Source organism: Triturus cristatus, chromosome 10, assembly GCF_964204655.1.
Source record: "Triturus cristatus chromosome 10, aTriCri1.1, whole genome shotgun sequence".
NCBI classification, from domain to species: Eukaryota; Metazoa; Chordata; class Amphibia; order Caudata; family Salamandridae; genus Triturus; species Triturus cristatus.
In genome coordinates this window covers 552772167-552784842 of record NC_140593.1, presented here as the reverse complement: position 1 = coordinate 552784842, position 12676 = coordinate 552772167, and the positions used below count along the sequence as shown (strand labels likewise).

The following is a 12676-nucleotide window of genomic DNA, read 5'->3' as shown; positions in this document are numbered from 1 at the left end:
AATAAGCGTTTCCTCGCCCTCTCTATCTTGTAGGTGCGTGTTTTCAGAAACTGTGCATTCTCCGATTGTGTTTTTTAGAACGGGGTTCAGCATACTAAGAGAAGTTAGTGATTATTATTTTTTCGGTACTAAAGGAGATTTGGTACTCTCAGCGCAGAAGCCAGATGTGATGGTTACATTGCGCTTTCCCTAAAATGCTCTATTTTTCAAGAACCGAACAAAGTTCATGACCCTTTTCCCTATTTTCTTTTTTCTTTCCCATCCACATTGACAATTCCAATTCCTCGCTAGGTCCTATGTTCCAGGTGGACGGTGTGGTGTAGGGTTTCTATACACAATTATTATTGCCTAACCGAAATCGATATTCATTTTATCGATCTTGGAAGAATGAAAGGCTAAGTGTATCTTGCTGAGATTCGCACGGGCGACCTGCAGATTAAACTCCAGAGCTCAGGAGCTGATTGCGTTGCATTGCTGGAGGCACTGACCATGCACCGTGAGTACAAAATGGAGCTCTGGGAAGCTCCATTCTGGCAGTGTGAGGGAGGAACGCATTGACAGCAAATACAGACTTGCTTCTTTCAACGAGATACACCACTTGGTCCCCACTCTCCTACCTCCCTTAGTAAAAATAAACAACTTCCTGAACGCTGTTCTTAGCTTTTGGAATCCTCGTATTCTGTGTATGTGTGCGTTAGTCCAATGAAAAACTCTGATATGGCCACTGGATTTATTTTGGGACGGCGTAGGTGTAATCTGGCAGTTATCTCTTGGCATGTGCAGCCACTAATGCTGAAAGTACTGGAGATATTTTCTCAGACCATAGGTAATTTATGGGTTGCTGGAGCGGACTATGGGGACACCACTATATTTTGGCACTGATACCATGGCCGTGGCAAGTACTAAGCGTTGCCTCTAGATGATGCAGGAGATGACCCATGGGATTGTGATAATACTGACACATAAACTGGAGCTGGATTTTTTTGAGATGCTAGCGGGCATATTGAGGCTCTGACACTAGTTGGGGGTAATTTGGGACGCTGGTAAATATACAGAAAGCAAGTAGTTTTAACTTTGATGTTGGGCTCACTAGCAATGCTCACACTGATAAATAGCAATGTAGAGCCATTTGAAATGATAGGTGGAAGTTAAGTGTTTAAGATGGAGAACCCAAGAAGGCTGTGGGGTTGGTCCTTTCGCTCAAGGCCCATTGTGGGTCTTACCCACAGTATAATAATGCGCTGGGGAGTAATGTGTGTCTTCAGTGAATTCTCTGGAGGTATTGTACACATACAAGCACCGAGAGGGTGAGGCTTCGTGACAAAATGTTCGGTCATTTTTGGAGTATTGTGTGCGTGGCGGGCCCAAGTAGAACAGAAAAATAAAGAAGATGGGGCCCGATGACTCTTTCTCCATAAAACAAATGATAAGAACGTTCAACATACATTTGGGACAATCGGTAGCTGGAGAAGGGAAATGCAAGAGTATCTATGAAAAAAAGAATAGCATGATGAATGCCAGAAAATAAAGGTTATAATAGTTAAACCTTCTTCAACTAAGATGTTATGGCCAGCACCGTCATCTTATTGAATGGGAAGTTGACACCATTGGCCACACACTCCGGGATAATGGAGCAAGTGAAGGTGGCAATGCTATTAGAGGAGAAATAAGCAAGAGTGATAGAGGAATTGTCTAGAAGCATTTGATTGAAAGAAGACCTACAAGTATGCAAAAACGATTAATGGTTCATTCGGATAAAAGAAAAAGGATCCTAGGCTGGAGGATAAGAGATAAAATAATTGCCATCTCCGCAAATAAACCCCTGAAACCAGGACTCGATAAATACAGTTGTGTTTCATGTCCAGCAGTGACGTAACATATGCCCCTGAAGCCCTCACGGTGAGGGGTGAGGGGCAAGTTCCAGGTGGGGCTCTCAGCACAGTACCCTGGCATGAGAGCTCCTGATTGAGTCCGAAGGGGGCCGCTCCATGTACTTTGCAGGGGGGCCCCCTCAAGTTTCGTTACGCCACTGCATCACACCACAACGATCCACGCCCCCACAACAAACTCCAAATTTACTTTCTGCTTAGGTCACTGTCTGGGTCAGTCCAATTTAGGGCCTGCCCTGCCTCTGTATGTAGCATGGAGCGAGGCCAAAGGCAAAAGCATTCCCTCATTTAAATGGGCCGTTGTTGGAAAGTGGATTATTAGTCTTGATAAGTAGTGACTTACCACCAGTAATAAGACCACAAACACAATAAAAGGGTCAGTCAAGCTTTCAATAAATGATGCCCTTGGTAGCTGGCAATGAGCAGGTAGGCATAACTTAGGAGATAGGTGTGCAAAGCATTTAAAAACACCAATGCATGAAATAAGTAATACTCAACACACAATAAAAATCCAACTCCAATATATAATGATAGATTGGGAACAAATAGACACCACAACTACAAAAATACTATGTAGAGAACTGGAGATATGAATTTTTTTTTTTTTTTTTTTAAACCTTTATTGTGCATAAAACTCAATACAAGCATGGGCCTACAACCACCAGGGCCGGCCGCTAATATATACATGGTCATCAACATCAAGGCAGCAACAGGCCCCCTGGGGCTCAGTCGAATTAACAAATTACTGAGTGCACCTCAGAGGCTATCCGGATACATAATTTTTGGAAATACAAACAAAGGAAGAAAAAATAAAATAACACCAAAAAAGCAAGGCGGAAACAATCGAAAAAGGGCGTCTAACCACAGCCGGGGGACCACACAATACATACTCCACCCTCGGGTGGTTAATGAGGATGATCAAGGGGGAGGTGGGGGCGACGGGAGAGCCAAAACCATCTACAGGTAAAATATAAGAGTCCGGGAACCTCCGGATCAGGGGGACAAGGCCGCATCAGATGTGTCCACGAGGGGGGGCGTGGAGATGTTCCCTCGGTACGCGTTCCACTGACCCCAGATTCTACCCCACGCCCCCGGCTTACCCTGGGCCACATACACGGTCTTCTCTCTGCACATACACCAGTCCATGTTCTCCATCCAAACTGACACGGTGGGAGGCCGCCGGGAACCCCAAAGCTGTGCGATGTCCCTCTTAGCAATCATGTTCCCCAGGGCCGCCCACCAAGTCTGAGCCGCATTATAGTCATTAGGCTCCCACACGTTCAGCAAACATCGGCGAACCTCAGGCAACAGAGCGACCCCAGTGACACATTCCATGACAGTATGCACCCGGCGCCAATACTCTGCCACCTCACAGCACTCCCAGAGAACATGGATAAAAGTGGCCCTGAGCCCACAGCCACGCCTACAGAGCCCGTCTTCAGAAAAACCCATCAGAACTAAACGAGGGCCCGACACGTAGACACGGTGGAGAATTTTAAGCTGGACGAGACGGAGACGCGCGGGTATAGCCACCTCCTTAGGGGAGGACAGCGCTGACTGCCAATCCTCATCGTCCAGTTCCACCCCATCCCCGATCCACGCCTCCCGAAGACGCACGAGGAGATCCGCCCGAATGTTTATTCGTTTTTTGTAGATAAGGGAAATAGTACTGTCGGGCAAGTGACCGTCGAGTATGCGGTCCTCGAGTGGCGAAGATACAGGGACTGCGGTCTCAGCCCCGAAGACCGAGAGCAAGGCGTGCGGAACCTGAGCGTACCGAAAGAACTCCCTCTCACTCAATTCGTACTCACGCTGCAGCGCAGCAAAGGATTTAACCGCACCCTTCACCCAGAGGTCACCCACCCTGCTGATGCCAATTGTGTCCCAACGCTCAAAGCCCTTCGTCGTCCAGAGGCTTCCCAATCTTTCAGACGCAAACAAAGGGGTCGCACACGTCAAACGATCATTCCAGCCCATGGCCACATTCGCAGCCTTCTACAAGCGTACTGCAATCTTAGTGGGACCGGTTAAGTTCCTCCCAGCCGATCTGGAGTAAAGCGCTCTGTTAAAGTTGCCGCCAGGCAGCAAAAATCTATCCATTTCGAAAGCCGGATTCGGACCAGGTGCGTACGTTGCATGGTTAATAGCTGATAGCTGGGAAGCCCAGTAGTACCTCCTGATATCCGGGAGTGCAATGCTCCCGTCATACCAGGGAAGAGTCAGTTTTGCAAGAGCAATACGTGCACGACCGTCCCAAACAAGTCTCCTTTGCAAGCTCTCCACTTCCCGGAAGTAGGCCGCCGGAATAATATCAAAGGAGTTCTGAAGTGCGTACAGGAATCGGGGGAGAGACATCATTTTAAAAAGTGCCGCACGACCGAGGGGAGACAGGGGAAGCTTACACCAACGGGCCATGTCTAACCTCAATCTCCGAAGTGGAGAGAGGAGATTATGTTCGTAGCGAACAGTCGGGTCCAATGAGACGTACACCCCCAGGTACGTAAAGCCGGAATGGGACGCCTTAATGGGAAAACGAGAAGGCAGGAGAGGAAAGCCACCGGATATAGCATAGACACAGGATTTGGACCAGTTAATGATCAAACCAGAGTTCTTGCCGAAGGAAGTGAGGATGTCAAAGAGCACATTGAGTGACTTACGCGGTGAGGTGAGGTACAAAAGAATGTCGTCCGCATACAACGAAACACGATCCTCGAAGCCAGGGGCCCACTGGATCCCTCTTATCGACGGTTCCCAACAAAGCCAAGCAGCGAGCGGTTCCAAAGCCAAAGCGAAGAGCAGAGGAGACAACGGACACCCCTGCCTAGTTCCCCTCCCAAGAACGAAAGACCGGGAAACCCTCCCATTAACGACAACCTGTGCCAACGGAGCAGCGTATAAGAGTTTAACCCAACTAATAAATCCCGCCCCGAAGCCAAACTTTGCCAGGGCGGCCAAAGATACGGCCATTCTATCGTATCAAAGGCCATCGTGGTGTCCAAGGAAACCAAGATGGCCGGCTCTAAGAGATATTCCGCCCTTGCAAGTACGCCATGCAGGCGCCGCAAGTTAAGGGCCGTATTCCGGTGCGGGTTAAAACCGGACTGGTCCGGATGCACCAGATCACAAATAACAGTAAGCAGGCGGTTAGCAAGGACCTTAGCAAGGATTTTCGGCTCAGCGTTCAACAGAGAAATAGGCCTGTACGAGGCGCAACGGTCCCGAGGCTTACCGTCCTTGGGAATCACGACTATAGTGGCCAGACGTTGGTCGTCAGGGAGAGAACCAAGTTCAAGCGACTCCAAAAACATACGACAGAGAAATGGCGCAATTTTATCCGGTTGCAGTTTGTAGAGTTCAATCGGGAGTCCGTTGGGGCCCATAGCCTTGCCGGAGCGAAGGGAGCGAATCGCGGTAGCAATCTCGTCGACCGATAAGGGGGCATCTATCTGCTCACGCTCATCCACCGACAGGCAGGGCAAAGCAATATCCCTCAACAAGTGATGAGTCAGCCTCATCTCTAGCAGACACCGGGGAGTACACAGCACTGAAATAGTCAGCAAAACACTCCACAATCTCACCAGGGTCAGTCACACTCACTCCCTCCGACGTCTGAATCACGGGAACCACTCGATTCACTCTCTCCTTCTTATCAAGCCAAGTAATCAATTTACCCGCCTTATCCCCAGCATCATACAGTCTGCCCTGCTGTTCCCTATACATTGTCCGAGCAGCATCCGTAACAAGGGACTTATATTCGAACTGTTTCAGGCTGAGGGCATGGAGCCCGTCCTGAGTGACACCCGTCTCCAAGGCAGCCTCCAACCCCGATATCTCAGCCTCAAACGCAACCACCACCCCGTTCTTAGCTTTCTTGGCCTCCACGATCAGGGATAGGGCATGTCCTCGGAGAACCGTTTTGAAAGCCTCCCACAAGGACACTGAGGACAGGACGGACCCCTCATTCTCAAGAAAATACTGTTCAAGCGACTTAATGAGACCCTTGCGAATCTTGGGGTCACGCAGGTACCAGGGGTTAATGGGGGCGATCCGCCCCGCGGATCGCGTCCCGGTATCGAAAAGGAGCCACAATGGGGAATGATCGGAAATGCCCCGGGCCAGGTGCTTAACCTCCCGGACCCGGGTGGTCTGGGCCGCGGGCACAAGAAAATAATCTAGTCTGGAGAGACTCCCGTGGGCCCCGGAGTGGAATGTGTACTGACCCTGTGTCGGATGCATCAACCTCCAGCAGTCCACTAGACCAAAAGTGTCCAAGAACCCGCCGAGCCACGCCTGGGTGGCAGGGAGGGCCCGGGGAGGGTAACGATCCAACTCGCCAGAAATCACGGAATTAAAATCCCCACCCACAAGCAGGAGACCATCAGGAAGGTCAAGTAACATACGACCCACATCCGAAAAAGTAGAGGTTTGGAGTCCCGGGGGAACATAGACCGAAACCAATGAAAGAGTCTGCCCCTCCCACTGTTCAGTCAAGGACGCATAGCGCCCTCTATCATCAAGAGTGACTTTGTCAATCTCAAGCGGGAGGGAAGATCGCAGCAGGATGCCCACCCCTCTGGAGCCAGTGGTGAAGCCAGAATGTGCCACCAGTCGGTAGCCCCCCTGTTCATAGCATGACATACATTGCCCACCAAGTGCGTCTCTTGAAGAAATACCACATCAGGGGCCAATCGGCGCAAATATTGCAACACAACCCCCCGTTTGATACGGTCCCCCAATCCGTTGATGTTCCAAGACATCAGTTTCAACCCGTCCCCCCCCCATCCCAACACAAGAAGCTGGAGTCCCCGGGCACGCAGCCAGACACCTAAAACTGAAAGAGAACAAACATACCGCCTTAAAAAGAAAAAACACACAACCCAACAACCACTGCCACCCTCCCACTCCCACACCATTGCAACTCCCCCCACCCTGCACCCCTGCGGACAAGACAGCCCCCCCAACTTGCAGTGTGCCTGTCGCCCTAACAATCCCATGCTACAAAAAGACCCTAGAGGAGGAAAGGGACCCGTCCCCTCCCGCACCCAAACGAACCATTAATAGACAAAATATACAATTGAAGTAGAACCTGGCTGAGCGCAGAAGGAAATGTCAAAGTGGAGGACCAAAAATCATGCCTGCAGAGGCCCTCCGCCCTCGGCACCGCCAGTACGCCCAGATCGTTCGCCCCGGTCCGGCAGGGAATCCAACCAGTCACTCACGGTGTCAGGGCGTTCAAAAAAGATAGTCCGATCTTCATATTCCACACGAAGCCTGGCAGGGAAAAGCATAGAGTATTTGAGTTCCAGATCTCGAAGACAGCGCTTCACCCCCTGAAAGCCCATTCTCTGTTTCTGAACGAGTTGGGTGAAGTCCGGAAAGAAGTTAACGGAGGAATTCTCATATTTAACTGGGCCGTGCACCCTCGAGGCCTGCAGGATCGCATCCCGGTCTCTGTAATGAAAAAGTTTTGCAATGATAGGCCTCGGGGGGGCTCCTGGTCGAGGCCTGCCGCCCGGGACACGATGGGCACGCTCCACGGTGAAGAACTTGCTCAGGCCTGAAGGAGCAAGATGATTGAGGATGAGATCTTCGCCAATGAGGTCCACCGGACGGCTGTCGACAGTCTCCGGTACACCTATGACGCGGATATTGTTGCATCGTGCCCGACCTTCGAAATCCTCCAGCCGCCGGAACATCGTGTCGTTGGCCAACTTTAGATCGCCAAGAGTTGCCTGGAGGTCCGAGACATCCGTAACAAGAGTGGAGGTCCTCAGGGCCAGCGACTGGACCCTCTCGTTAGTCTTAGAGAGATCTGCCCGAATTAAAGTAACATCAATTGCAACCGTGTCAATTTTACGGGCCAGAGCCTCGTACTGCTGGGCGATGGTCTCCCTTATGCCGTTGATGGCGCCCATAACGTCCTGCAGCGACAATTCCGTGGGAACGGACGGGCCGCCACCGGAGTCCTCCACGACGGCACTTGCTGGCCCGGGGGATCCTTTACCCTGGGTATAACGATCCATGATGTTACTCTGGACTGGTCCCCCACGGTGGGATGTCTTGGCCCTCCGTTTCTCGGGATCTCCCTTGCCCGCCATATTGGGCGATGCTCACCGGAGGGGTCCGCCCGGACCGATGGCAAAGGGGCGTCAGCAGATCAGACACAGACTGTCCCAGAGCCCGCTCGGAAGAGTTGAGGAAAAGGCAGAAATCAGTCCAGTACAAAGGCCGGAGAGCGTCCCAGCCACGCGAAGTAGCTCCTCGATCAGGCCATGCAGAAATGCAAAAGCGAAACCGAAAGTGGGGGTGCGGTCATTGGCAGGGCTCCAATGCCGTTGTTGTTCAACTACACCCCGGCCCCACAGTTCACCAACGCACCGGGCACAGGTTCCAGGTGGGCCTCCGAAATGCAAGACGCTGTATTTCAGGTCTCCCAGATCCGATTTTCGTTCTGAAAAGAGTTATGGATTCAGCCAAGGTTCATCCTCCAGAATCCGTCCACAAATCCAGGATAATGTCAGGATAAGTTGTGAGGAGCGGCAAGGGTCCGGGGAGCCCTGTGCTCACGCGACCATCTTGGATGCGCGCGAAGCTCCTCCCCCGAGATATGAATTTTTAAAGAATAAACACTTTCTAGTGCTTAAAAACATATAGTACCACTTTGGTACATCTGATCGTGCTTGATCGGGACAAAGTCAAAGTTTGAGGCCAACCTTGATGAGCTAAGCGGGAAGCCTTGGTCAAAATGTCACCTTCGGACTTAAACTTCTGTAGGATTTCCTCTTGACGTCGAGTGGTCCCCTCCAGCAGGCCGATTTAGATGCAACATCGTCGGATTGCTTCTCCGTGAGGCCCCGTTCAAATCCTGGAAGTCTAGAGCTCCAGAGTTTACAGCGGGACGAACCTGAAATCTATGCTGGGTCCCGGTTGTAGGTAGTCACCTTATGGAGCTTTGGCCAAAAGTTGCTCCAAACTTCTCAAACTTCCCCCTGAAGTTCCTCTTGTGTCCAAAACACAAATCCACGGGTCTGGAATCTCCTAAATGGTCATTGGGATGTATGGACTACAGTTCCCACAATTCACCTGCCCAAAAAATCCACTGGACACACTCCAGGATGGGACTCTGGGTGGAGGTGATGCAGGTGGGGTCTGTTAACCTGTAGCTTGCATGGAGTTTGCTCCTTAATCCTTCTTGGAGCAAGGCAAAGTCGTTGCGGTTGAAGTAGCAGATTGTGCTGTCATTCAGAGTGCAGTCCTTTGGGTGGGAATACAGATTCCAGCAGGGCAGTCCTTCTCCTTGTAGTTTTAGGCAGTAGATGTGAGGAGCTATGCAGCTCTTCCATATTTATCCAGTGTTCCTGGCCATCAAGCAGAGGGGCAACACTGACCAATGGTATGCTGCGTGCCACCCAGGTGAATGACCACTTCCTCCAAAGTGCGACATATTCTTGTCCCAGAAAGCACCATTATCTCAAAATCCAACCTGGAGAAAGTCTCCCCAGAAAAGCTGGATCATGCTAACCCCACCTACTGGTGTGGCTAATTTTCCTAAACACTCCTCTTCCAACCCTCTCCCTAATGTAATTAAAGGGGCTCCTGTGTGGCAGGATGTGGTTGGGGTCAGCCTATGCTGTCATTCTCCCTTTGAAGACCAGTTTGGCTCCCCTCACCCACTTCTTGCCATCTGCTCTGCAGCTTGTACTTCTCCGCCCACAGGAAACCCATTGTCTCTCTAGCAGGGCTATTCACACATCATTAGAGCAGCCAGGCCAGCCTGGGCAGAGGCTGGCTAATCAGAGAGCAGCTGAAAGGCTGTATTTTGGCTCATAAAAAAGAAAGTTTAATAACTTATTTTCTGTCATAGTTATTATAAATCTAACAGTGGCAAGTTGTTGGATTCATCTTAGGTGTTAATTAGATTCCTTGATGTATATGTTTAGGTGGCTCCTGTCAATATTTATACTTAAATAAAAATATCTCAATGTTAGCCCATGGAGCCATTCGCAACAATGGGGAAAAAAAGAGAATTGGCAGTTTTTCCCTCACCAGGGCTTATAGAAAATCTTTTATAATGTCCCAGCTTATAGTTACAAGACAGCCTACCCCTGGGGCACCTAGGGAAGACCTTAGTGGTGACTTATATGTAAACATAAGGTAGTTTGATACGTTGGAAGTCCCTATAAATCAAAAATCGAATTTGCATATAAATTTAAGATAAAGGCAGCCTGAAAGGCAGTGCTGCCTTTAAGATGAAAGCAGGCACCACAGTAAGGCACACTTAAGTGCATTAAGTCTACTGGACCTCTAAACCTACATGCCCTATTATATACTAGGGACTTACAGCTAGGCTGTCGGCACCAATTATTATTACACTTAATTAGCATATCCTTTTAATCACAGCAATGGCCTTGGGCCTGGTAAGCAAGGCCCAGGGCGCAGTCAGTCCGTTACCACGGGTAGCAAGCAAAAACATAGGGGCGATCGGGGCAAAAAGGATGACTTCTTCACACACTGCAATCCATGTAAATGAGTAACCCTTGGCATTGTGGAGATGCATGATGTGCGCCCTCTCCATCCATATTCTAGATGGGACCATACAAGTTTATGCTGTAATTTAAAAGAGTTCCCAGAGTGTACAATAAGCAGGCGCCAATGACTTTTGCGCCCCTAGGGCACATCCATAATCAGGATGCTGGTATCAGTGGGCTGCCACGGGTTTAAGGCAGTACAGGCTTTAGTTTGATGAAAATACAGTGTAATTGAAATATCCGGTGTTGAAGTTCAAATTTCAAAGCAAACGTGCCCCTTCCTATTTATCACAGTATTTCTGTAGCCATATTTTTCCTGCTCTTTCTTTTATTTCTTCCACAGGTTCAAGGGTGAACCCAACGAGGCTCTAAAGTTTTTTAACAAGGCACGAAAAGACAGTGACTGGGGGGAACGTGCCATTTACAACATGGTTCAGATCTGCCTCAACCCAGACAATGAAATTGTGGGCGGTGAAGTGTTTGAGGAACTCGATGAAAACAAAAGGTAAATTTTGTTCTCACCATTAAGAATGAACGTTTTGATATACTTTAAAAATTAAATTTTTGTTCATTGTTGCTGTAATGTATTTGCATGGGCAAAGAACGATGAACTTTCTAAAAGTACATTCTGTATTAATTTTTTAATGCGCTGTCACCGTGCAATTAAAGTTCTGTTTCCAAGTTAGTTCTAATTTTGGACAGCTCATTGCTCTGGGCCGTATAGAATAACATTGATTCCATTGACAATTCCATAGTCTTAAAATTGTCTTGCCAGTTATGCCTTTCTGCTTGCTTCCACTTGAGATTACTTAGACAAAAACTCTAGTTGCCATCCCTACCACCTTTCTCCACTCATAGTTCTACCTTACCCTCACACGCTACCCATGCTGAATTCTGCCTTCCATCCCACATCAACAAGGATTTTCTGAATAGATAACTTTACAGTGATTCACAGCAAAATTGTATGTGTCCATTCACGGCTACTATGGCTTGTAAACATTTACCATCATTGGACCAGAGTAAAAAAGGGCAAGATGGAAGAGTCAGGAGTTTATCCTTGTAACTTTTAATCCTAAGGGAGTACAACGTTTGCGTTTGAAAACTATTACCATTGTAGTATTGTAAGAGTACTTGCATCTGTAACGTTTATGCATGCAGAATTTCCACCCGGCCTAAAATTCTGAATGCATTAATGTGAAACAAATATGCATTAGAACTTCTAAATGTATTTTTGTTTCTCTGTGTAACATATTTTCGTGATGAAGGAACTTCTTGCCCTTGACCCCAATTAATATAATTCATTTTGGAGATGTTTCCTTCCTGCTCCCACTCTAAATCCTGCCCTTGACAGAAGTAAATTTGCAAACATTTCCAGGCTGGGATTCTGTTTGCAAAGGGTATGCGAATACTCAAACGTACACGTTTTTTGGTGTTCAGGTAGACCTTCTAGATCGCTAACAAATCGACCTCAACCCTATATTTGTAAATGCAGATTTTTTTTTTTTCTTTTTTTTTTTTTTTATTGGCATATGTTAACGATAGAAAACATACAGAGTCAACATATAGGCAACTTACAGGCCATGGTACAACAACATCCTGCATCCATTGTGGATAATTTAACCATGTTACTGGAGATTACATCATGTACAGTGCGAACTTACAATCATAGTTAGTCAACCTGGTATGTTTGTAAGTATTGAACCAAGTATTGCCAGTAGTCTCTAGGCTTAGACCCCGTTGGTAGTTCCTCCTCATAAGTTTGCAAGGTTTCTTTACAATACGTCCGGTCCTGAATCCATTGCTTAATCCGTGGAGCTCTCCTGCCGCCCCAACACAACGACAGTCATCTCTTGGCCAGAAGCAGTGCAACCACACAGAACATTCGCTTGTTCGCCCCTATTCCAGGCAGTAGTCCCAGCAGACATATTCGAATAGTGCATGCAATATCAACACCCACCATTGTCCCCACCATCTGTATCACTTTTGCCCAGTACCCAGCCACTGCATCGCAATACCATGCCAGATGTATGAAATCTGCAACCTCCGCACCACATCGACAACATTTAGATTCTGCCCGCAGACCATATTTACAAAGCCTTGCGGGAGTGTAATAGGATTGATGGAGGTATTTGTAGTGTAGCATACGCAAAATTCCATTAGGTGTCAACATACCAGTTAGAGAGCAGGCAGTGGACCATTCTTCCACTGTCAGTGGATCTCCTAAGTCCCTGCTCCATTTGCCCATCGCTTTATGTGTAT

The 12676-nt window shown here is 48.5% G+C and overlaps 1 protein-coding gene across 2 annotated transcripts in view; it reads left to right on the top strand.

Annotated features, from left to right (window-relative positions):
• Nucleotides 1-12676, top strand: part of LOC146789708 (tetratricopeptide repeat protein 21B-like) — a 576531-nt gene that overhangs the window by 429355 nt on the left and 134500 nt on the right. For both annotated transcript variants that reach the window (XM_085632041.1, XM_085632042.1), the window contains exon 24: nt 10761-10922. In XM_085632041.1, coding sequence (XP_085488167.1) covers nt 10761-10922 — 162 coding nt within the window. The remainder of the gene's footprint in view (nt 1-10760; nt 10923-12676) is intronic.